The sequence below is a fragment of the Lytechinus pictus genome, unplaced genomic scaffold, assembly GCF_037042905.1.
Source record: "Lytechinus pictus isolate F3 Inbred unplaced genomic scaffold, Lp3.0 scaffold_142, whole genome shotgun sequence".
NCBI lineage: Eukaryota > Metazoa > Echinodermata > Echinoidea > Temnopleuroida > Toxopneustidae > Lytechinus > Lytechinus pictus.
This window is the reverse complement of record NW_026974262.1, coordinates 25063-50467: the sequence shown is the minus strand read 5'-3', so window position 1 is coordinate 50467 and position 25405 is coordinate 25063. Positions and strand designations below refer to the sequence as shown.

At 33.6% G+C, this 25405-nt stretch overlaps 1 protein-coding gene and 1 long non-coding RNA gene across 2 annotated transcripts; both read right to left on the bottom strand.

The window, feature by feature from the left end:
* Window positions 1-1701: 1701 nt before the first annotated feature.
* Window positions 1702-15575, bottom strand: LOC135159003 (uncharacterized). Its single transcript, XM_064115507.1, has 4 exons — window positions 15477-15575; window positions 11006-11090; window positions 6563-6625; window positions 1702-5013 (listed from the first exon to the last, which is right to left on the bottom strand). Exons 1-4 carry the CDS (start codon window positions 15532-15534, stop codon window positions 4845-4847), a joined length of 375 nt encoding a protein of 124 aa, XP_063971577.1. The 5' UTR covers window positions 15535-15575; the 3' UTR covers window positions 1702-4844.
* Window positions 15576-16111: 536 nt separating this feature from the next.
* LOC135159004 (uncharacterized) lies at window positions 16112-24004 on the bottom strand. Its single transcript, XR_010297765.1, has 4 exons — window positions 23841-24004; window positions 21177-21230; window positions 20467-20512; window positions 16112-16222 (listed from the first exon to the last, which is right to left on the bottom strand). It is a non-coding gene; the product is annotated as an uncharacterized LOC135159004 (long non-coding RNA).
* Window positions 24005-25405: the final 1401 nt, after the last annotated feature.

The following is a 25405-nucleotide window of genomic DNA, read 5'->3' as shown; positions in this document are numbered from 1 at the left end:
TGTTTAGAGTGATGATAAACTTGACATCAAAGACTAAATTGGGGAGGGAGCTTTACATAGCTTTGACACATGTTCAATTATTTAAATTTCAAGAGTGCTTATTTAGTTCTCATGATCAAAGTTGTCAATAAAATAAAATTTCTAAATTATCATTATCATCATCATAATCATTATCATCATAATCATTATCATCATCATAATCATTATCATCATCATCACTATCACCATCATCATCATCATCATCACCATCATTATCATTATCATCACCATTATCTTCTTAATTATCAATTCAAACATCAACTGAATTTTATTACTTCATTTAATACTTCACTATTATAATCATGATTATCATTATCACAGATTATTTCCATTTCCTATGCACTTTTTTTAGCAAAAGGATCATGATAATGATCATGATCATCATCACTATCACCATCATCATCATCATCAACATTATCATTATCATCACCAATATCATCTTAATTATTATCAATTCAAACATCAACCAAATTTTATTACTTCATTTAATACTTCACTATTATAATCATGATTATCATTATCACAGATTATTTCCATTTCCTATGCTCTTTTCTTTTAGGAAAAGGATAATGATAATGATCATGATAATGCTGTTGATGACCATGATGATAATGATGATATTCATGATCATTATTGTTATATTGCTCATCTCTGGTACATATTTAATGGTCACGAACATATTGATGATCATGATGATGATGACATCAATTATGATGACGTTTTTAATGACTATTCATGTATGCTTAAAAAAAAAAAAGAAGATAAAAAAGAAAAAGAAAAGAAAGAAAACCAATACGAGAGAGACAGAGAGAGAGAGGTTAAAAAAAGAGGAAAGATTTTCTTTCTCTCTTTCTCATCGTTTTTTAACATTACCATCATCACCATCATTCTCTATTTTATCATGGTCACAAGCTGCATTGATCTTAGTTTATTCCGATTTGTTGATTACTTTCATTCGTAACATAATCACTATCAATTTCTTCTCGAAAATTTTCATCGCCGTATCATTTTATGATATATTTGCCATTATCAAATGTTTGGGGCAAAAGCCTCCTACCAACCACCAATGAAGTCCGTTGAAAAAGAGAGAAAAGAAACAAATAAAAGAGGAAAATAGAAATGATAGATCATGGTTGACTTTCCTGTTTCAGCATATCTAATGTATTGTTATCATCATCACAATCCCTTTTTTTTTCATTATTGCCATGATTATCAACATATTCATCATCATATTGTCTTTAATCAAATAAAATTTCTAAATTGTTTTTCCTGTTTGTAGACAAGTGTTTTGATGATATTAAACATTATTATTCATTACAATACCCAGCATTTATCACCAAGGGCTGGTATCCTCCAGCTGCTCCGTTCACTAACAATTTCAGGGATAAACATGGTCAGCACATTACTCACAGGGGCTATAGCATTTACAGACACCAGACTTGTAAATTATGATCATCAACATCGCCATTATCATTACCACTACCATAATCATCATTCACCATTAAACCACCATGACCTTCTTTGCTATTATTACCTAATCTCTTTCACTGTTTTTTTTTTTTCAGGCTTATGGTGTGGTTATTACTTTAAGTACAATGATAAGAGGAAATAATTTCAAAATTTAAGGAAAAATTGAATTTACTGCATCACACTAAAAGAAAATACTCTTTAGTATTTTTATTTTCTATCTTTATTTGTACAATCAAAAGCCATAAAAGATAATGACAGATTTCTGAACATAAAAAAGAAAATATAAATACAATAACAATGATCAACAAATAATTCATAATAATCAAAATAAAAGGTTCACAGCATTTTAACTGTTACCCAAAGCCCTCAAGGCTTGGGCTTACATTGTTATTCCAATATCATAGGGATCCTAAATACATACACAGACTACATACATAAAGTTTCATTCATATAATGTATTATTGCAAAATACTGCATCTAAACAGAAAAGTGATGCTTAGTTTAACAATTCACTGGGAAGAGGGGGGGGGGGGCCTGGTGGAGGTAGACCATTTTTGTTGTTTGATATTTTTTGCAAAAAGTCCATTAAGCGAAAAGCAAAAATTCATTACAGATGCATACACAATCAAAGTTACAAGATCATCTACAAAATTGTAAAAGTAAAAATGAGTATTTTTATCTATTTTTTTTTAATTTTGTGAACTTGACCTCTGACCTCATGACCTTTAAACTGATGAGATCTTCTTCACCGCCATTCCATACAGGATTCAAGTTTCAAGTGAATCCATGAAACTGTTTTTGAGTTGTAGCAAGAACAGAGTATTTATTATGTACTTGCTTGAACTTTCTGACCTTGACCTTGATCTGTTAACCCTAAATAATGAGATCATGTACCAACAGAATATGAATATTAATTTTTTTCTAACGATACATACATGCATACGCATGTGTGAAATCATTTTGAGCACCTAATGCATATATGGTCCAAGTTGAAGTTGATCTGTGAAATGGTTTTTGAGTTACTGCGAGAACAAAAATGGAATGAACAGACAGATGAACGGATGGACGAACAGACGGATAATCCAAAACATAATGCCACCGGCAACCACTTTTGATGAGCAGAGGAATAAAAATTATTTAGCTTGCTTTAGACAATGTCAGTTACTGATGTATAAAGAGAAACTAAAATAATAACTTTCCTTTATGAATAGTGGGATGTTTTACCATTCACGCAGGTCAATTCGTAATGAAGATCTCTTTAAATATAACTGGCTTAATTTTTTGTGGTGTTAAATCAACTGTGAAAACTGACAATGTTGAGAACTCATCAACACAGTGGTTCAACACAATTTACATACAAGCTTTGCACATTGTTCCATATCAAATTCATATATGTGGTTCTCAAGTTATGCAATATTATGTAAATGACTGTCAGGCTTTAAAATGCTGTAATGATCAAAACAAATCAAATAAACTTTTCTCCCAAAATTCATAAATGTGTCATTATTTCTACTTTTACTCAGTCAAAACAATCTATGTTTTTTGGTGATTAAAATGATGTTGCCACAATTCTCATTGAAAACTAGATAAATCTCGACTGTGCACGGTCAAAATGTATGCCTCCGCCACTGCCCGACCAGAAAAATATTTCTTACTTTCTATTTCCATGAACAAAAAAACACTATAGACCTTCAATCTTCACACTTTGAAATCTAGTCAGGTAACTGTTTCTCCAAAAGGGAGACATATGAACTGAAATCTAAAATGGATGCAAATTTTCTTTTTTACATTCAATCACCATTTCACAAAAGAATCACAACAGCAAAACTGAATTTCCAATTATCTGAATACATTGGTAATCACGAAACACTCAAGTGCAGTGACAAATAAAACAGTAGTAAATGGATAATATAAAACAATACAAAAATGTAACATAAGTAACCAATTTAAGACACTTTCCTTAAAGGAGTAGTCCACCCCCAACAAAAATTGATTTGAACCAAAAGAGGACAATCTAGGAAACATTATGTCACACACTTAATACAAATTGCATGGAAAATAAGAAAGTAATGTAATTTTAAAATATTGGTTATCTTATACAAAACAGTTATAACCAAATCGTGGTCATGTCCAAATCAATGAGTTGATGATGTCACATACTCACTACTTCTTTTGCATTTTATTACATAAATCATACCAAATTTCATGTTTTTGAAAATATGATAACACAGATACACTTAATTTCTTCACAACAGGTTTTATCAATGGTTTATGAAGAATGTGAGAATAGAATCAAACTTGGTTTGTTTCCTAAGGAGGAAAAAAATGAAATATTTCATATTTTATTTAATAAAAATACAAAAGAAATAGTGACTTGATGTCATCACTTTCTAAATTGCATACAAAGCATGATGTGTATATAACTGTTTTGCTGAATACAGAAAAACTTTGAACTGACATAACATTCAATTTTGATGAAATTTTCAGCATAAAGCATGTTCGTTTGATTTTTCCCTTTTCGTCCAAATCCATTTGTTCTTGGGGTGGACATGGCTTTTATAAGTCTTGAATCATTGATTTACTTTTGATTTCTTTTTGTATTGCACATCTCAGTTGGGGTTTACGTATGAAGCAGATTGTGAACTATAATTTAAAAAACTGTTGAAAATCAAAATAAACAAAAATTCTGCAATGATAAGAAAGCTGAAATTGTTCAGATGATAATAAACAAATTTATAGAAAGTGACCCATCACAGAGTCCAGTTACATTTTAGACGAGCCAATGTCCTCTAAGTGGTCTTTTCTTTGACAATTTCAAGGACCTGTAGCATTTGTGGGCAGGCGATTTGTCTGGTAGCCAATGAGACTGACAGATTATGGTTGATAAACGTTTTTCTTTGAAATAAGTGCGCAAGTAGTGAGGAGTTAGTCAATCCTTGTCTTGAAGGTGTGTTCTTCATTAAAGTCTTTTGTTTAGAGTAATGATAAACTGGACGACAAATGATTAACTGGACGACAAACACTAAATATGGGTGAGAGGGGATTACATATCTGTGACACATTTTCAATTATCTAAATTTCATAAGTTATCATCATCAAATCTTGTCAATAAAACAAATTTCTAAATTGTTTTTCCTGTTTGTAGACAAGTGTTTTGATGATATTAAACATTATTATTCACCACAATACCCAGCATTTATCACCAAGGGCTGGGATCCTCCAGCTGCTCCGTTCACTAACAATTTCAGGGATAAACCTGGTCAGCACATTACTCACAGGAGCATTTACAGACACCAGGCTTGTATGGCACCGATTGGGATTGGATATAAATTTCATCAATACAAACCAATGGAGTGAAACTGCATAAATGAATGGCTTTGTACACTATGCACACTCCTACATGGTCCCAAATCATTAGATGAAAAGCGGTCTAATAACCGCAAGTCAGGCAGTAATCCCCAAGAGGAGTTATCACATTGTTGGTGTTTGGGTTCTTGTTGGTACCTGTACTTAATAGTAACATTGAGAGAACAACATTATTACACAGTGTATTACAGAAACTGCAAATGGTATGTAAAGAAAATTAAGAACTATTACACAATACACTTATATATCTTTGTCCCATAACCCCCTCCCCCTTGGACTACCTTTTTTCTGAGTCGATGTATACCATGTAGTCATTATAAATTACAAGATTTTTGTATTCATTGAAAATAAAAGCACATTCTTAGTAGAAAGTTTTCATTTCTTTCACTTCCAAACTAGATTCAAATTCTGTTTCATTTCTTTTTGATAATTGCTGTTGCAATAATAAACTGATGCTTCTTATGACACCATGTATTGTAAAATAAAATATCTTTGCAGTAGTAATTGCATTTTGAAACCAGACGAATCTTTGACTGCGCACGGTCGAAATGTACGCCTCCGCCACTGCCAGACGAGAAATATATATCCTAGTTTCTCTTTCCATAAAGTATAAAATAGTAGACCTTTGATCTTGCGACTGCAGAATCTACTCAGATAACATATAAACTTCACTGAATCCTGTGACCTTGAGACCAAAAATCTGAACAGATCACTGTCACTTGTATATGCACACATGAAAGAAGTTGGAAGTTGATCCTTCAAAGGGTTTAAAAGTTATCATTAGAACAATCTATTTCTTATGCATTTTATTGAATTTTATGACCTTCACCTTTGACCTTGAGACCCAAAATCTACTCAGATCATTGTCAGCTGTATATGCACACATGAGCCAGTTTTGAAGTTGATCTGTTAAAGGGTTTTGGAGTTATCATGAGATCGGTCTATTTTTGATGTATTTTATTGAATTTTATGACCTTGACCTTTGACCTTGATATTCAAAAAATTTAATCAGCTCATCGTCTATTGTATATGTACACATGAGCCAAGTTTAAAGTTGATCTGTCAAAAGGTTTTAGAGTTATTACAAGAATAGTCTATTTTTTATGTATTTTATTGAATTTTATGACCTTGACCTTTGACCTTGAGACCCCAAAACTTATCAGCTCATTGTCACTTGTATATGCACACATGAGCCAAGTTTGAAATTGATCTGTCAAAGGGTTTTTGATTTTTTGTGAGAAAGGTCTATTTCTTATGTATTTTATTGAATTCTATGACCTTTGACCTTTGACCTTTGGACCCAAAAACTACTCAGCTCATCGTCACCCAGATAGGTGTCCTCGAGCCGAGTATGAAGTTGATTAGTTGACTGGTTTTTAAGTTATCGCGAGAACGAAAGTGGGACGGACGGACGGACAACCCGAAAACATAATGTCTCTGGCAGCACCTTTGGTGGGTGGAGGCATTGTCATAATGTCCTTTACATGAAATGTAATGTTTTGAACTTGATTTAAATATACTTGGTTGAATATCCTTTTTTTTAAATTAATGTATTCATAAATGCAGAGCTCTTTTGAAAATTGCCTTTATTCATAATCTATGCAGACTTTCATTTATCAAAATATGTTAAATTTTTCATTTTGCAATCGTAACTATTTGATCAATACAAAATTAAATCTACACTTACCCTTTATTCTTTCCTTCTTGCTTTTCTAAGATATCAGATAAACATTCTCCTCCCTTTTGACATCTGTATCGTACGATAAATAACAGTCAAGATATTTTAATACATTAACAAACTGCATTCACAATCATATTACACTCAATATGATTTTTTTTTACATGCCTCAAAATTAATGCTTCTTGATTTAGGATGTTACTATAATGTATCTTAAGTAAACACTTCCAAAATTCAATAGAAAACGGGTACATGAGTATTTTTATTTCATTTCATGTCAACTAAAATATTACTTGAATTGCTTCATGATAACTATAATACACAGGAATGACTTCAGCTTCTAATGAGTCTAATCCCTTACTGTAAACATGATCTATTAATGTTCCACTCTCTGTTGTAGGATTCATAACATGCTGTTTGTAACCATTCATAGACATTAACTGATGTATCTTTGATGATCCTTTCATCAAATTTTCATTAAAATCACCTGTTATAATACATCTTGTGCATCTTTTATTCAGTTCATTTATCAAATCAGTCAAATTTTGACAAAAATGATTAATATCATAAGAAGGAGGTCGATATACGACTGAAACAACAAGAGAAGGAGATCTACTAATAAGAACTGCAATAAACTCCAAATTATCCACATTTATGTTTAATCTGCTCGTGTCAATTTTCTTCACATACATTCCAACGCCGCCGTGTGCTAGGTCTTTAAATTTGCCTGAATTTCCAGATTCATTGTATGAAAGACTACGTGGCTGATGGTAGAATTTATGTTCATCCATAAAAATATTTAAAATGTTGTCATCATTAATCCATGTCTCAGTCAAACAAATTATGTTTGCATTCATAAATTGTTGTTGGGAACGAAGATCTAAAAAATGTTGTCTTAATCCTTGTATATTGTGCAAAATTAAAGTGAACTTATCGCTCTCACTCTTTTCAGCTTCCAAATTTTCAATAAATGGTTTCATGTTATCCAATCTTTCTTTGATTTCAGGATTACAATGTATGCTTTTAGATTCAAAATTTTCTATAGTAAGGCCAGATAATGAAGAAACACGACTAAGCCCAACATATGCTTGACCAGACTCAAATGTCCTTTTCAATGATACCACAGCTTTGTCTAAGGTCAAACCTTGTACTTTATGTATTGTACATGCATAAGCAAGTTTCAATGGAAACTGTCTCCTTGAATACTTCTTACCCAGAAATTCGTTACATTTTTCAATGGAATGTATACCAACATTTTCCTTGTCAAATTTTACTCTGATGCAAACATATTTAGAATTTGTTTGGTCCATAATTATTTCACAAACATTTCCAAAGCATCCATTTGTAAGGCCTTTGCTAACATCAATGTTCTTGACCAACATGACTCTTGCATCGATGGCAATCCATAAATAACTGGGTAATTGGCTTCTACAACGTGTGACAGGTTTTTCGCGAACTGTACTTCCCTTCTTCGAGTCTCTTTCTGTGTCTTCGGCTTTCAAGCATATCACATTGGAACATTTCTTATGCAACAATTTCCTGTTCCATTCATCTACTTCCTTATTACATGAATAAATATGAAGAGCGTCTTCATTTTCTTCACCAGTTTCACAGGATTTTAGCACTGCCAGGTCTTCATCAGAAAGAATATCATCTCGTTTTTTTACTCTTAATCTGTTCAGTAAAAGAGCAAATTTTGCATCGTCTTTTTGTCTCATAATTTCTTGAAGTTCTACTTTTTTAAAATTGTCATTCCATAACACTCCTTCAAGTGTATCTTTATATAAAGGGCTTCCAAAGACAGGAGGTAATTGATACATATCTCCAACAGCAATAACGGAAACACCAGCAAAAGCAGTCTGATCTCGTGATTGTTTTATTTGCCGTAGACGACTGTGGACATAAAACATCAATTTTTGATTTACCATGGACACTTCATCAATGATTAGAATTTGCAACTGAATTAGCTTGTTGCGAAGAATGCTTATTTTTTCTTCACTTAATGGCTGGTAAGGCATCTGTGCATTAGGTGGAATAGACAAAATACTGTGAATAGTATGACCATCTATATTATAAGCTGCTACTCCAGTGGGAGCCATTTTCAACACTGAGACATCATCAGGATTATGCATCATTCTGGCTAATATACGTGTTGATTCATAGTATATGCATTTGACTAAATGGCTTTTTCCAGTGCCAGCTCCACCTGTGATAAATACATGAAAGGGTTCAACTTGTTTTCCATTTATTTTATCGAGACACCACTGCCGTATCTTATAAAACACAATTTTCTGCTTCTCATTCATTGACCTAATGATACAATGCCTATCTTCTTTTGAAATTTTATGAGTCCTAATTTCCACTGCAAAGTTTTCTTTATTTTTGGATTCTTTTAGATCAGGCATAGCAAGTTCTTCATCCTGGTCTTCGGCATCAACATACACGTTTGGATGTTCAAGTCTCTGTACTTCACTTTCAGGACATAATAGGCCCCATGCATCTTCTGGTACACCAAAACGATCTAAATGCTCTTGTGCCAGTTCGATAGAATCTGCTTTGATTTCAAATTTTTTCATGTTATTACTGATAACTGAGCTAACCCTTTGCAAGTCATTTCCAGATAATTTTACACAACCTGTCTCATAGAACTCTTCATAACTTTTGAACCCAGGAGGCTTCAACTGCTCATCGATATAATGTGGCAAAAAAAGTTGCAATATACTCATGAAATACGTTTCAGGTGATCTGGTGGACGAGAATCGTGGATATCTTACGACTGCATCTTTGGAACGAGTTCGTCTTTGAATGTATCCCAAATTATTTCTGAGTTTAAAGATGTTTTTGTGCACTTTGCTTTTCATATGGCAAGCGGTCAATATCCTATATTGAGAACAAAAAGTTGCAAGACACATCTTTTTGAACATTGCATCTTTAGGTCGAGCTTTGTATCTCTCAATTTTGCTAGGAAACCAAATATTTTCTTCATCATCATCACAATCAGGTCTGTTTCTTATGACATTTAACGGTAAACTCATTCTTATGGGATCAGGACCAACAGATATAAATTCAACTTTCCTAGAACATTCTTTCAGTCTTAGACTGCAAACACGGAATACACTTTCTTGAGCCGATACTTCGCGGTTGTGCATGTACACTTGCCCGACTGATTTCATACTTTCTTTAGCATCTTTATTTCCATCTTTCATCTCAGAAACTGTTTGCTCTAAAAGCATTCCCATTTCTCTTTCTGCCTTTGACATGTAGGACACAATGTAAATAACACAGGCATAGGCATTTGTCACATATTGTAAGTCCATGTTAGCATTCCAACACCTCAATAAGTTAGGGTTATACTGATTTATCCATACATCGCCAGGCTTTCTTCTGATTACCACACTTTCCTGTGATGCAATCTCGTGATGTGCCTCTTCAAACTGGCTTTGTGTAATTTCAAGTTTATCAAAAAGTTCTTTAGTACTATTATATTCAGTTCCATCCGACAAGGCATTTTTAACAGAATTCAACAATTCTTTTGCATTTTCTGTAGCCTTTTTCTCAGCATCTTCATTATTTTCACCCTTTTTCTTTTTGTTTGTTTTTCTATCATCTTCTCCATTTTCACCCTTTTTCTTTTTGTTTGTTTTTCTATCTTTAACTTTAATGATAAACGTCTCTTCTGAAGGTGGTCTCGGGAAATTAAATCTACAAGTCGTTCCTTTTTTTCTGCACGATTTAGAATGCGTTTTACTGTGTTGCTGTACAGAACAAACAATTTCATGCAATTCTGGATCGTCTTCCTTATCAGGCGTCACACAAGAAATATACTTATCTATAAATTGTACAACATCTTCATCTTTGTCTTTTCCTAATTGTGGGGCGTCAACCCAGAACAAAATATGGCAATGTGGACTTCCTCTTTGTTGAAACTCATATCTGTATGCAAAGTCTTGGATGTTCCCAATAGGAGCAGATGGTGATAAAATGACTTTATGAAGAAAAGTATGAAATCTTTTCTCAAACATCCTTGCTAATGTTACTGGATTTGAGTTCATCAGCTTGCATTTTTGTGCCCAATCTAAGGTACTTGACTTTCTGCTATCTCCTTGCTGTTTTAGTAATGTGTTCATAATCTCTGGCCATCTCATATCAGCACAAGAAAATGAAGCAAACCAGGTTGGTTTTCCAAGCTGTCGAACCATTGCTAGAATATCTTTTTGTGTTTTCTGCCAGTAAGGAGGTGTCCCTCGAATCTGCTTAAGAAATTTATATCCTTTGTCTGATTTTAAAACATTTTTAATTTTTTCAGGACATCTCAAATCTGAGGCAGTAATTGGTGAGGAATCATCTTTTTTGTTGCAACTTTGTCTCAATGCAATAGACACTTGTGACAAAACTTGTTGAATTTCATAGATATACTGAGCATAAAAAATAAAATCTGTATTTTGAGCAAACCTGTTGTCAACATGCATCAATCGGTTCAGCAGATAACGTCCTAATGTTATCCTCTCTTCCCTTCTATCATGGTACGTCGGCTGACCTTTGGGAAACAATATAGGAAAACATTTAGCTTCATTAGTTTCATCTTGCAGAACGGATACAGGATTTTTTCCTTCACAAGGGGCACAGCATATTATTTCATCAAAATATTGATCAAGAATTTCCTGTCCAATATCAACTGGTTGAAGACATGAATCTAGATGCAAACCATGGAAACGGTCTTCCTCGTCAGTGATGTCTTTTTTTTCATCATTGATGTCATTTTTGTTTGATTTTGTATTTGGCACGTTGGCACTCTGTCTGAAGTTTTCATCATTTTTCTTGTCCTTAGACAAAATACTGTCAATATCTTCATTCCATTTTTTCCAATAATTTTTCCAATAATTTCTTAATTGAGTCTGAGCACTCATTTCGCTTTCCTGTTCTTCTTCAGTTTCATCATCATTTTCATTTTGTTCCATTGAATTTTTCCATCCCTCATTCACAGTGATATTTGAATAATATTTGTTATTTAGTTTTAGATAATGCAAAGCACAAAGCAGTTTTTCTTTATTTACAAATTTATACTCGTAATGACCTTTGTAAGACAATTTTCTTTTCAGTTTAACACGAATCAATTGATCTTCTGATTGTGCTCTTGGTAAAATATCTGCAGTTTCATAAGAATTTGAAGGGACACACACGACTGGACCATGAACTCCGTTTTGACCACCTTTAGGCAATGCCATCAATTTCATGAAGGGAATATTTAGTGCTATTAAATGCTGTTCCAATGTGTTTAAGTTCGCAAGTTCTTTTGGAATTTCATGTAATTGCAAGTTATTTAGGTTTGCTTCTGCAGGTACTCTGTCAGATTTCAACTTTCTATGGCAAGTAAAGCATATCCATAAAGATGATCTAGCTGAGGTTTTTACTGGACAATCTCCTCTACATTCTGAATTACAAACATGCAAATACTTTGTACTAATACAGATCTGAAACTTATAATCATCAATTACACATTTCTTGACTTGATTTTCAAAAAGAAGTTTAAAGCATACAGCACATACATATTCTGGACCATGAGATACAATTTCTCTAAATTCTTTGATTACATTGTTAAATTTACACAATTTTTCCTTTTTAGCAATAGTTCTTTTAGTATTTCGTTTTATTACACTTTCTCTAAACTTTTTGATTTTTCTATATTTCTCTTTTGACATTGCCAATTTCCTTTGTCTATATTGTCTATTTTTATATCTCCTTAAAGACATGAATTTCATGGTATTCCTTTTATTTTGTCTGAACTGCGCATCTTTTGCATACTTTTCTTTAAGCATGTGTTTCATGGTATTCTTTTGTTTTTGTCTGAACTGCTCATCTTTTGCATACTTTTCTTTAAGCATGTGTCTCATGATATTCTTTTGTTTATATCTGAACTTCAAATCTTTTGCATACTTTTCTTTAATCATGTGTCTCATGGTATTTTTCTTTTTCTGCTTGTAATTTTCTTCATTCTGATATCTGGTTTTCATAGTCTCTTTCACTTTTTGTTGGAAGTCTTTATCTGTCATATATCTTGTTTTATTTGCATTAAGTCGACGTGTTTTATATTTCAAATTAGATTGATACAGATTTTTCATGGTAGCACATTGTTTTACCTTAAAATCAGAATCAGATGTGTATTTGTAGTTTCCTTTGACCATGTTAATTTTTTCCATTCTCCAGATAATATCTTCATGATATCTTGATTTTTTGCTCTCTTTTTTTCCTTTCTTAGGTGTATTTGCATCTTTGACACAAGCCTCTACTTTGTTTTCATATACCCTACCACGAATTTTTCTCATAAACTCCTTTTTGTATTTCATTCTTTGTGTACAACTTCTTTTACGTCTTTTCTGCATTTTCGTACTGCTTCTATCACTTTTCATGTCAGTAATATTTCTTTCATTGATATTTTCCGTTCTCTTAGAATTTCCATCTTTAAGGACAGAACTGTCTCTGTTTATGTCCTGCGATCTAAATTTCTTTGTTACTTGGCAAACATCTATGTTAGCTTCTATTTCTTGCTCCAAAGTATCCAGTTTTCGTTTTCTTGTCAGATTACAACTTCCATTTTTTTCTAAATTCTGTGGCTCATTGGCACACCGATTAAAATCATTAGCATCAGTACTTTCCATACTAATGTCTTTGTCTGCAGGGGAGCTTTTCATAGTCCATGTTGTCGATTCTGAAGCTTCTTTTATCATATTGCTTTCATCACAAAAGATTATGTTATCCACTTCATCAACTGGACTTAATAACTCGTCTTCATCAATTAATTTGTCAGAAAAAACACTTTGTTCTATTGTTCCAACATTATCACAGATATCATTTTCTACGTGTATTGCATTGTCACTCAGTAATGGATCTTGGGGCAATGAAATGCCAGGTAACTGAAAGCGACCATTCAATGTCTCATTCTTGCCGGAAATTGTTCTTGCAATAACACCTGTGATTTCATATTGCGTATATTCAGAGCAACCCAAAGTCCTTGCCAACCTCATACAATGCTTGTGAACACCTTGCCAGCTTGGACTTTCTAGTACTACACTAAAGCCATCCTCTATGAGTAAGCCTCTTGAGTTTCTTGAATGAGAATCAAATACAAAAAAAGATTCAAATGCAGATATGACAACAAAAGTGTTCCCAGAAAATGTTACAAAGCTAGCATTGACATCACTGCATAACTCTTGCTCTAGTGCTTGTTTCAGTGGCAATGAAATTGAGTCCACCAAAGTTGATTCATCTCCTTCTAGCAAACCAGGAATCGATTCACGATATTCAATCTCGAACAATTCATCATAGGCTTCCAAGAGTTTTGGTAGATCAGAAATCAATAAATATTCGTCTTGGCGTGAAACAAACTGCCTTATGTTACGATACAATTCATCCCCGTTGATCAAAATCCTATCCAAATCATCATTATTCCAATCAGCCGCATTTTTCACTTTGCTGTACAACAGAGCTGATAATGAATTAGCAACACATTGCTTTCCAGATGAACAACCAAATCTTTCATGACCTTGATTGAATCTTCCCTGTGCAACTGGTTTGACTCGTGTATCTACTGCTGTACTCACATCTTGTTTTGTTTTTGTGGTCTTTGATGAATCACTACCAAGACTCTTAACAGATTCAACTACATTAAAATGATTATTATCTGTGTATTGTAGAAAAATGCCTCTCTCAGTTGTAATAACATTTATGCTGCCAGGTTTCTTAGCAGAGTACAACTGCCAACACGGTACTTGGTCATTATAAGAATAGATATCAGTATCAATTAAGTTGGCCAATGCACTCATCTCCGTGTCCGTAGCCCAAGTTCCATCTTCCGATATTCTCTTTTCAACAACATATTCTCTGACACTTCTGAACTCACTTCTCAATGTATTCCTAAACATATCGTTAGTTTCTAATAAATGATTAACGGTAAGTCTCCGCAGAATCGCATGATGACGTTCAGTACCGGAAATTCCATACGAAATTGCACGAAAGAAACAGTTGCCATCTCTAATTATAATTTTTATGCACGAAGGAATCCCAATATTCTCGTCTTTATTAAAACTTTCATGCCAGCTCTTCTGTGCACAATTAATATTCATTTTTTTACAAATCGCTTGTTTCTCATTCATCTCGAGGGGTACAAATTTGAAAGACTTGTCTGGTCTATCGCACATTCCAAGATCTGATACAAACTCTACTTCGTCTCCTGATTCATTCGAACAGATTTCAACTTCATTTTCTTCTTCAACAATGTCTGCTTTGATATCAGATTCCAAGGAAATTTGCACATGAGAGTAATCAATACACTCATCTCCCGTATTCAAAATTGCATTGCTTGTATTTTCGTTCAGTCTTGCATCTGGAACAATTTCAATGTGACACGTTTCATCAAGTACATGCTGTGTACCAATACCCTGACATGACTCTTCACTTTTAATTGAACTACAAGGTATAACTGCAACAGTTTCAATGCTGGTGTCTGAATCTGAATCGATGTAATTCCTACGATTACGTTTGATAGGTGTATCAATGTCAATGTCGCTACCGCTTTCCTCATTCTCTTCAATATCATCCTGCAAATCGACTTGCCTTACTCCATTGGTGACATTCATGTTTTCTGCACTACCGATACTTTGTTTTCTAATTTCACCTGTTCCATTCTCATTTAATGGCATGTTTGGAGGATGACCGTCATTACTGCCTCTTGATTCTCCTTTATCTTTGCCTACTGTGATCGATTTATCAGAATTGTTTGATTGATTAGAAACTTTTTCTTTCTCTGAAGAATTTGTCACTTCATTGTGGATCATATCTGTGTTCAACTCTTTTACTTCCTTCTTTGACGATTTTGAAAAAGTGCAATCGACATCATCTACCCTTTTTTTCACTTTGATAAACTGACCTTTCTTGTTCCTTTGTTTGCCTCCTGCATGAACTCTGTACCGTCTCAAATCCTTCATCTTTCCCAGAATATTACACGTTCTTCGGTTGGAGTGCTCAGCAGAATCTGGTTTCGACAATGGAGACAACTTAGTAGTTACATTAGCATAGGATCGATTTTGCATTTTCTCAAATTCCTTACTGGCATCATTACAAAATTTCATGGAAAGCGGAGATTTCACACTGCAAGCATAAATGCTCAATAGAGTTTCTGCATAGGATTGGACACCAACATGTTTTTCTTCATTTTTCATTTTGTGGTTCTCATCATTCTCTTTTTTCTGTACTGTGTTTTTCCTCTTACGACTTCCATAAAATGTCTTGAATGCTGTGCCAATGTACGTTACACCTGGTTCCAACAATACACCATTGACTGATCTTTCCTGCCTTTTGCCCTGATCATTTCCTTGTTCTGAATTTGATTGCAACCTTTCTTCCCTTTTTCTTGCCATTAGTTTTGCTCTCTTGCATTTTACTTTCACCCAGCTATTGTCAAATTCTTCACTGAGCAAGTTTTGAGACAGATTGTCTGTTACACCATTTTCATATCTGCTACATTTCTCTGAAAGCACTGTGCTGTTTTTAACTTTAACATACCTCTTCTTTGCTCCCTTTACTCGTCTTCTCTGTTTGAAGGTTTCAATGTTCTGATCATCATTATCATCCTCATCACCATCATCATCATCTGCTGCCAAGAGAGGCTCATATCTGTTATAATGAGATGGAATACATACTCTGTCAAATATGCGATCTCCAATGTTGCTATGACCACAACACAAGCAAATCCAAATCAATGTCTGGTCGGCAAATTTGTCATTGTTCAAGTATCCCTCACAAATGACATGGAAATGGTTGGTACAAGATTCGCACGTTACATAGGTGTCACTTTCATTGATCTCATCCATGCAATGATAGCATTTACCAATATCTAAGTTGATCATCGATGTGTAACTGGAAAGCATGCTTAGAATTTCATGAACAATAGAGCTGAATTGAGTGGCAGCCATTTTCAATTTCTTTATTTCAACAGACCATAAAAAACTGTAAAATACGAATTTACACAATAACTAATTGTATTTTTAAAAAGTCCCTTGATGTTTTATTATAGCAAATATCTTAACAATAATTTTAACAATTTCACGTACAACACTTTGCACTATTTTGTAATATTATTCCCCTCAAATTAGTCTGCAATTCCCTTTTTATATTTATTTTATCAATAAAACACACTTGTATTTGGAGGATCTTTCAACTGTGTACTCCAAAATCTGTATTAAGATTTCCTCTCACAACTCTAAATTTTCTTACCAAGAACTCTGAGTACCCTGAGACAATTTCCTTTTAATCTGTTCTACGTAAAGCAGTATTATATTTGCAAGATTCTCAAACTCTCTATCCAAAATTTCGAACACTTTGTAACACTCACAATGATTTATTAAATCAAATTTAGTATCTCCAAGTCACTTGCTTTTAACAAACACTGAATATATTCCCAAGATTTCTTCTATACTTGGCCTATTACTATATAATGAAAACTATTAATTGCAACTATTGAGATCCACTTATATTTTGTGCCTGGTTCTCCTTCAGAATTTCCTTTCTTTAATATTTGAGTACTTTTTTTCAACAATTCTGTCAGCAACAATCCTCTTTTCAACAATTTGAGAGGACTTTTCAACCTTGTTCTTATACTTCAATTTTCCAAAAATCAATCTTTTTGATAATTTATCAAGCTAACTTCTGTTATCAAATATCCTATTTCCAGGTATGCAAGTGCACTTGTATTTCTCAACCCTGTTCTTTAACCTCAATTTTCCTCACTTTTTCTCAATTATCAAGGTCACTGCTTTATACAAATATTTCAACAATCAAATATTCTACTATTCTAATTGCTCACTCTTAATTACAAATTTTCACTATCCTCACACAAATGTTATCCTCTTAATCAATCACGCTCTTGTATTCCTACAACTGTAAATATGGGAAGCTGCTTCCACCTTTCAAACACACGCTTATATTTCTCAAGTTGAAGTGTGTAATATCAATATCCTAATATTGTTTGTAATCTACTCAAGCCTGTTTGTTTAATTTTCTCTCTCTCCGTCTTTTACTTAAATGTTTCTCACCAGTTTTGTAATCTATTAATCTCGTTTTTTTTTAATTATTACTCTTAATAATCAACCTCTTTGCAATTACTCAAGCCCACTTGTATTTCTAAATCGTATTCTCTTATTTCAAAGTTTCACAATTTTTTGGGTACTTTTATAGACTCACTTCTTTTATAAAATAAAAATTACTGTCGACAATAAAGTACCCTGCTTGTCTTCCAAATGCTTGCTCTTATCACTTCTTTTCAAATTTCCAATATCCTCATACAATATTTTCTTTCTTTTCTTGACCAAAATAGGACTTTACAAAACTTGATATATATTGATTTAATTTCTTTGATACTCTATTTTCAATCTAATTAACTTATATTTTCAACTATCTCTCTCTCTCTCTTGTATAACAGAAACCTCTCAATTTGTTTTGAACCAAGCTCACTTATATCTATGACACGATATGTGTCTGGATCAAATTTTCTCTGTATGTGATCAGTGAAGCTCACTGATATTCTTTTTCTAATCAAACTGGTCCTTTTCTACACAATTTTCAATCAACCAATCAAACACTTATTCTCTGTCAAATCTAATTCCAGCAAATGCTTCAGTCAATCAAATCAATTTCTTACAAACACCTAAATATATACTTTGTTCAAATGGTTCAGTCTTTTCAATTAAGTTCTATTCAAATCTGATGTTCTCAATTGTCTAAAGCTTATTTTAGGGTCTCAAGTTAATCTCAAGGTCTGAAGCTAATCTCAAGGTCTCAAGCTAATCTCAAGGTCTGAAGCTAATCTCAAGGTCTCACTGTCTTGCTATCTGTCACAACTCTTCTGGACTCACCCTAGCCTCAAATTGCTATAGTTATTGTCATGAGCTGCTAACTGATAAACTTTGTTCAAATAGTTCAGTTCTTTTCAATTAGGTTCTTTTCAAATCTGATGTTCTCAATTGTCTCAACCTTATTTTAGGGTCTCAAGTTAATCTCAAGGTCTCAAGCTAATCTCAGGGTCTCAAGCAAATCTCAAGGTCTCAAGCTAATCTCAAGGTCTCAAGCTAATCTCAAGGTCTCACTGTCTTGCTATCTGTCACAACTCTTCTTGACTCACCCTAGCCTCAAATTGCTAAAGTTATTGTCATGAACTGCTAACTGATAGACTTTGTTCAAATAGTTCAATTCTTTTCAATTAGGTTCTTTTCAAATCTGATGTTCTCAATTGTCTCAAGCTTATTTTAGGGTCTCAAGTTAATCTCAAGGTCTCAAGCTAATCTCAGGGTCTCAAGCAAATCTCAAGGTCTCAAGCTAATCTCAAGGTCTCACTGTCTTGCTATCTGTCACAACTCTTCTGGACTCACCCTAGCCTCAAATTGCTAAAGTTATTGTCATGAGCTGCTAACTGATAGACTTTGTTCAAATGGTTCAGTTCTTTTCAGTTCTTAGGTTCGTGTTCTTGTTGGTTCTTGTTCTTTTTGGTTCGTTCTTTTAGTTCATTCGTTTTTCTTATTTTAAAATTCTTTCTAGTTCAGTTGCTTTGAAAGGAGTTCTATTGAAATTCTAGATGGAGTTCTCAATGACTGTTTTTTCTCAAAACCTTTTAGTGTAAAGGTTTGAGAATGGAGATGAAATCTAATTCCAGCAAATGCTTCAGTCAATCAAATCAATTTCTTACAAACACCTAAATATATACTTTGTTCAAATGGTTCAGTCTTTTCAATTAGGTTCTTTTCAAATCTGATGTTCTCAATTGTCTCAAGCTTATTTTAGGGTCTCAAGTTAATCTCAAGGTCTCAAGCTAATCTCAGGGTCTCAAGCAAATCTCAAGGTCTCAAGCTAATCTCAAGGTCTCACTGTCTTGCTATCTGTCACAACTCTTCTGGACTCACCCTAGCCTCAAATTGCTAAAGTTATTGTCATGAGCTGCTAACTGATAGACTTTGTTCAAATGGTTCAGTTCTTTTCAGTTCTTAGGTTCGTGTTCTTGTTGGTTCTTGTTCTTTTCAATTAGGTTCTTTTCAAATCTGATGTTCTCAATTGTCTCAAGCTTATTTTAGGGTCTCAAGTTAATCTCAAGGTCTCAAGCTAATCTCAGGGTCTCACTGTCTTGCTATCTGTCACAACTCTTCTGGACTCACCCTAGCCTCAAATTGCTAAAGTTATTGTCATGAGCTGCTAACTGATAGACTTTGTTCAAATGGTTCAGTTCTTTTCAGTTCTTAGGTTCGTGTTCTTGTTGGTTCTTGTTCTTTTTGGTTCGTTCTTTTAGTTCTTTCTAGTTCAGTTGCTTTGAAAGGAGTTCTATTGAAATTCTAGATGGAGTTCTCAATGACTGTTTTTTCTCAAAACCTTTTAGTGTAAAGGTTTGAGAATGGAGATGAAATGGTATGATATGAGTGAAGATGATATTGATTTAACAAATAACAGAAACAACACAAATACGATACAAAAGAAAAAAATAGTACGCAATTAAAATTAAAACTCAGTTTATAGGACATGATGAACAGTTACAAATGGATGTGATATTAAATCTCTTGTGCCTACAAATAATAGAACAAATGGACATGTGACATTATCACAAATTTGCTCACTGCATATCTATAAAAATAAGCATATAACTGTTTAACCAAACAAATCAAAGCTTTAAATCATCATTAATCATCTGATTTTAATGATTTTTCTCATCTCGATTTTAACCCACTTATGAAATCATATTATTTTTCCCCTAGAGTACCCCATGATAACATTATCATTTTTCATCCGATTTTCATGATTTTTCTCATCTCAATTTTATTCCTTCAAATTAAATCATATTATTTTTACCCTAAAGTACTCGTTTAACCTGATGAAATTACCTGCTTACGATCTGCAACTGCAAATTTCTGGAAATCAGTTAGTAACCTGGGGAAAAAAGGAGAAAACCAGAAAAATCAAGCAATTACACTTCACATTTATTCCAACTAGAAAGATTCTTAATCTTAACTACTTAGAATTAAATTTACGTTTCTGCCGTCACACAATTAAGTACATTGTAGATAATTTCTCTGCATTTTCAGATTTCTCTTCATTTTATCAAATTGAAAAAAAAATCATCAGTCCCCCATCAATCCTTATAAAATTATATGTACAGAGTACATTCACAACATTTTAAAATTTGATGATCTTTAATGGAAATTATAAATTTCCAATCGGATTACTATGAAATCAATTAATAGTACATATCAAAATATATGCCAAAAAACATTTTTTCTTCAACATACTTTTTAATCAGTCATGCAAAAATTCTTACAATGCATTAAATATAATGATGTTGATCAACATGATCATTCTTAACACTAAAAGCAAAAATTTATTTCTCAAGTGGTTAATAAAACAACAGTTTGTCTATTACATTGTGTATTAATATTAAAATGACTGAATAATGAAAAAGAATACTAATTAGTACATACTATTTATTTGATTTTTAAAAAGGGTCCACAAAGAATCAATGTCGCTTTGCGAATCAATGCTCTATACCATTCATATACACTTAACAAATAACTAACACCCAAAATTTTATACTTACGGCTCAATGCACTTGGCCAATATCACTGCCTTTCACTTCAAAGGTACTACCTGTCTATATAGAAAGAAAAAAGAAAAAAAAATTGGACACTGACCAGTAACCAAAATATTTATTCACAAAGAAACCCTAATCTTGCATGCTACTCTCAATTTGAATGTGTGCAGAACATTTGTCACAAAAAACGTGTGCCAATGGTATACAACCTTCAAATTTTTTCCACAAGAAATATGCTGTACACATACAGATCAAGAATGGATTCTCTACACTTATCTCTACCTTTCGCACCGTGTAACCACCTTTTATGTACTGAAACTTACCAGTACACAACATAGTAAAAATAGAATCTTAAAAATGTAATTCTTGTAACCAAAAAATCTTGTTTGTGTTTTTTATTATTATCTTGGCTGTCAGCTTCTTTTTTAGTCACAGGAACACTCGAATCTTGAATTCTGACCACATTCTTCCAAGGCCCTCTACAATATCGAATTGTAAAATCCAAGTAAATACACTACTGGGCCTCACAAAAAATATGCTCAAAATTAAAAGATGTCAGCAATCTGGTGAATAAAAAACAACACAACAGCCAAAATACAAATGAAAGACAGATCATTTGTGATTATTTTTCTCTTTTATTTATTACAATAATACTATTTTAAAGAATTTTTTTTCGTATTGGTTATGTGCTGCCTTCTTTTTGTACACAGAGTCAAACAGCACAAGCTTGTATCACAACCTTGTGCATTGGACGTATGGTGTGCTGCATATATTCTCTACAAACATGCCGCATAAGACAGATACAGGCATGCAGGGTAATTCATAAGCACTACAGGTGCAGTAAACTATTTAACCATTGCAGAATGCAAGCACTCGTACAATGCTTGTGCTGCTTTACCACCCTGTCTGTACAAAAATTAGACAGCTCATAAACAATTCTAAAAAAAATAAATCTTAAAAATATGATTCCTGTAACCAAAAGATAAAAAAATAATAATAAGTAATGAATGATCTATCTTCCATTAGTATCTTGTCTATTAGGCCTATGTTGTTTTTTATTCACCACAGTGCTGAGATCTTTAATTTTGTGGATATTTCTGTGAGGCTCTCTAGGATTTTGACTTGGTATTTATGATTCCTCAGAGGGCGTTGCAAGAATCTGCTCAGAATTAAAGATTTGAATACTCTTGTGAATAAAAAACCTGTTAGCCAAGATAATAATAAAAGTCACATAATTCATGAGTGGGATATTTTTTTTGTTACAAAAATGTATGACCCCTAATTTACCAGATGACTGGCTTGCAATCCAAAACACTCCAACCTTTTTTGTTTGTAGCCTATAGGCCTACCATAACCTGATCTCAATTTATCACAGAAATAAGAAAAAGTATCAGAAAATAAATTACTATTAATCACTTAGCCTATAACCTTTTGACCTCATGGCTGTTGTATAGTTTTTTTATTCACCAGATTGCTCAGATCTTTAATTTTGAGCACATTTTTGTGTGGCCCTCTAGTGTATTGACTTGCTTTTTACAATAACAATTAATTTTATTACACTTATAGAGCGCCTTGCAACATATATGGCAAAATGCCCCGTGTCTCTGCAGTCCAGTGCCCATGTGTGTGCATATATGCGTATCTGGGCGATTTTACTCAAACAAAACTTGCAATGAACTCAAAACATTCCATCTTCAAATACGAGATAGATATTCATTGAAATCCGAGTAAAAATATTAAAGAAATGTTAAATTTCAGACACTTTATACACAAGCCTGAAATGCAATCTTCCTCAACAAAAATCTACAAAGTGTGTGCAAAGTGAATAAGAATGCAGACATGGGCAGTATTGCCTCTTCAATCTCAAAATGACAAGACTGCAATTTCTTGTACAAATTGACATATTTGCCCTAATTTTTGACGAGATTTTATCCTAAGAATACAAGGAATAATATGAAATAATAATATGAAATAATATGATTGTCACACTACTTCCGCGATGAGCTACGGCAGGTGAATCAAAGACTGCAACAGCTTTTTGTTCTAAAGTCTTCTAATATCGGATTTCTTGAATGGATATGATGGACCTAGGCCTAGGTGTAATCAACTGATTTTAGAAATTTCGATGAATTTTGCCAATTTTTTCCCTTTTGGTCATTCTTTTACCCCCTGTAATCGATTCTTGTCATTCCCGTGGATACTGCGTTAATTCCCACACGCGTACCATTTGTAATGCGCAATGTGGTCGGTTTAAAAAAAGGTGGTCGATATGTGGTGGACCTAGGTACCGTACCATACATCAGCGCGAGTGCTGGTTACAATAATCACATTCTCAAAACTCTTTTTTTTTTTCTAATTAGGCCTATGGGCTATGTCATATGTACTGGTAAGCCTACTGCAAACTTTCAATACACAAAAAGTGATTGCACAGTACATATGAGTGCACTTGGTAAGCATGTGGTTTTAAAAGCACAGACAGAGCCCTGCTATGCTACATAGATTCTCCACACAGCTTAACTTTACTACCTGTGGCTCCATGCATGCTCCATGTAGCTCCAACAGTGTTGTTGGCAACACAGGCAAAATAGTTCAACAGCACCTAGGTCATGAGGCTCACCCTGACCCAACATCTTTGTAACAACACATTAATAAGGGCGAAAAGAAACTTACCAAATTTTTGAATTATCAAAACTCACAATATCAACACAACCTAAGGTGATAACAACCAATATTTCTGAATTTCGGAAAAACTTTGATACACTTCCAACTTTCACTAACGTTACGTTAGGAGAAACAAGTTGCACATCATGCAAACACGCACGGCCGGAACGGTCACAGTCGTCGTATCAAAGTATCGATCACCAAAGTATCGATCATCATCGATGACCAAATAAAAAGCAACCAAAGAACTATAACTAGATGTCACCAAATATTTCCATATCAATAATATTTCTTCTTCTGTTTTTATTTGGAAAATATTATTACTGCCCATTTTTCCCGAATTTTATCTGTCTGTTGCCAATAATGTGACGACTGGATTATCCCCGGGGGGGGGGGGGCCACTTACATTGACGAGTGGATACCATGCGCGACCAAAAAAACACGTAAAAAGGATGTCTTTTTCAAGATAGGGCACGTTACGTACGTAACGTGATAAGGGTGTCAAAAACACTAAAATATTGAAAAAAGGGTATCTATTTCGCTCGGAAATATACGTGTTTAGGGTCAAATATGCGGGGATGATAAAACAAAATCAAATTAAGTGTTTTATAAAGGATGTCCTTTTCCCCCAACACTACCGGTACGTGTTTAGAGTCCAATTTGCGCGAGGTGTGGACTGGGGCCGTACTAAACCAAAATAATGGTGTCTAAAGGTAAAACCGATCGACGACCGACGGACCCGTGACATAATAAAATATCTCTGTACTTGTTTAGGGGTTCATTTCAGGGATACTTGCTAAGAGTATCGTTTTGTTTCCAATACTTGTTAAGGGGTGCATTTTCAGAATATGGAAAATACATTGCTGTACTTGTTTAGGGGCCCAGTTCTGGGAGTACTTGCCAATAGTATATGTTTCCAATACTTGTTAAGGGTAGGGTTTCACACGCCAATACTTGTTAAGGGGTCCATTTTCAGAATATGGAAAATACGTGTTTAGGGTGCTTTTCAAGACCTCGTGGTCGCGCATGGTATCCACTCGTCAATGGAAGTGGCCCCCCCGGGGGATTATCATAACTTTAACATTAATTTTTGTATAGATGTTAATATTAGGTAGTCAGTATATGAGAACAGAATTATTCAAGAAAACTTTGCTGACAAAAAAAATAGCCATTAAGAGACTCAAGGGGAAAAAAAAGATTTTGGTTTCATTTTTAATACTTAAACTTTTTATCTGAAATACCTCAACTTCAACTTTTATCAAAAATTAGTTTATATGACCTCAACTCAATTATCTGTGACAAAAAAATCTTATGCTAATTATAGCTGTTTATTTTGTACATGTACCAAGATGATTCTGAAGGTAAAATTGGCCAGTGTTATATTTGCAAGTATCATAAGGCAAAACATATAAGCCTATCTATTTTTTCACACTTTTCGAATTTCATTTCATTTCAAATAGCAATTTACAATATCACTTTTCTCCATTGTAATATTCCAATAAAACATACTTTCACCTGTGAATTGCCCCCCCCCCCTTCCGATTAGTCACTTTCATCACATTAACGCATAAAAT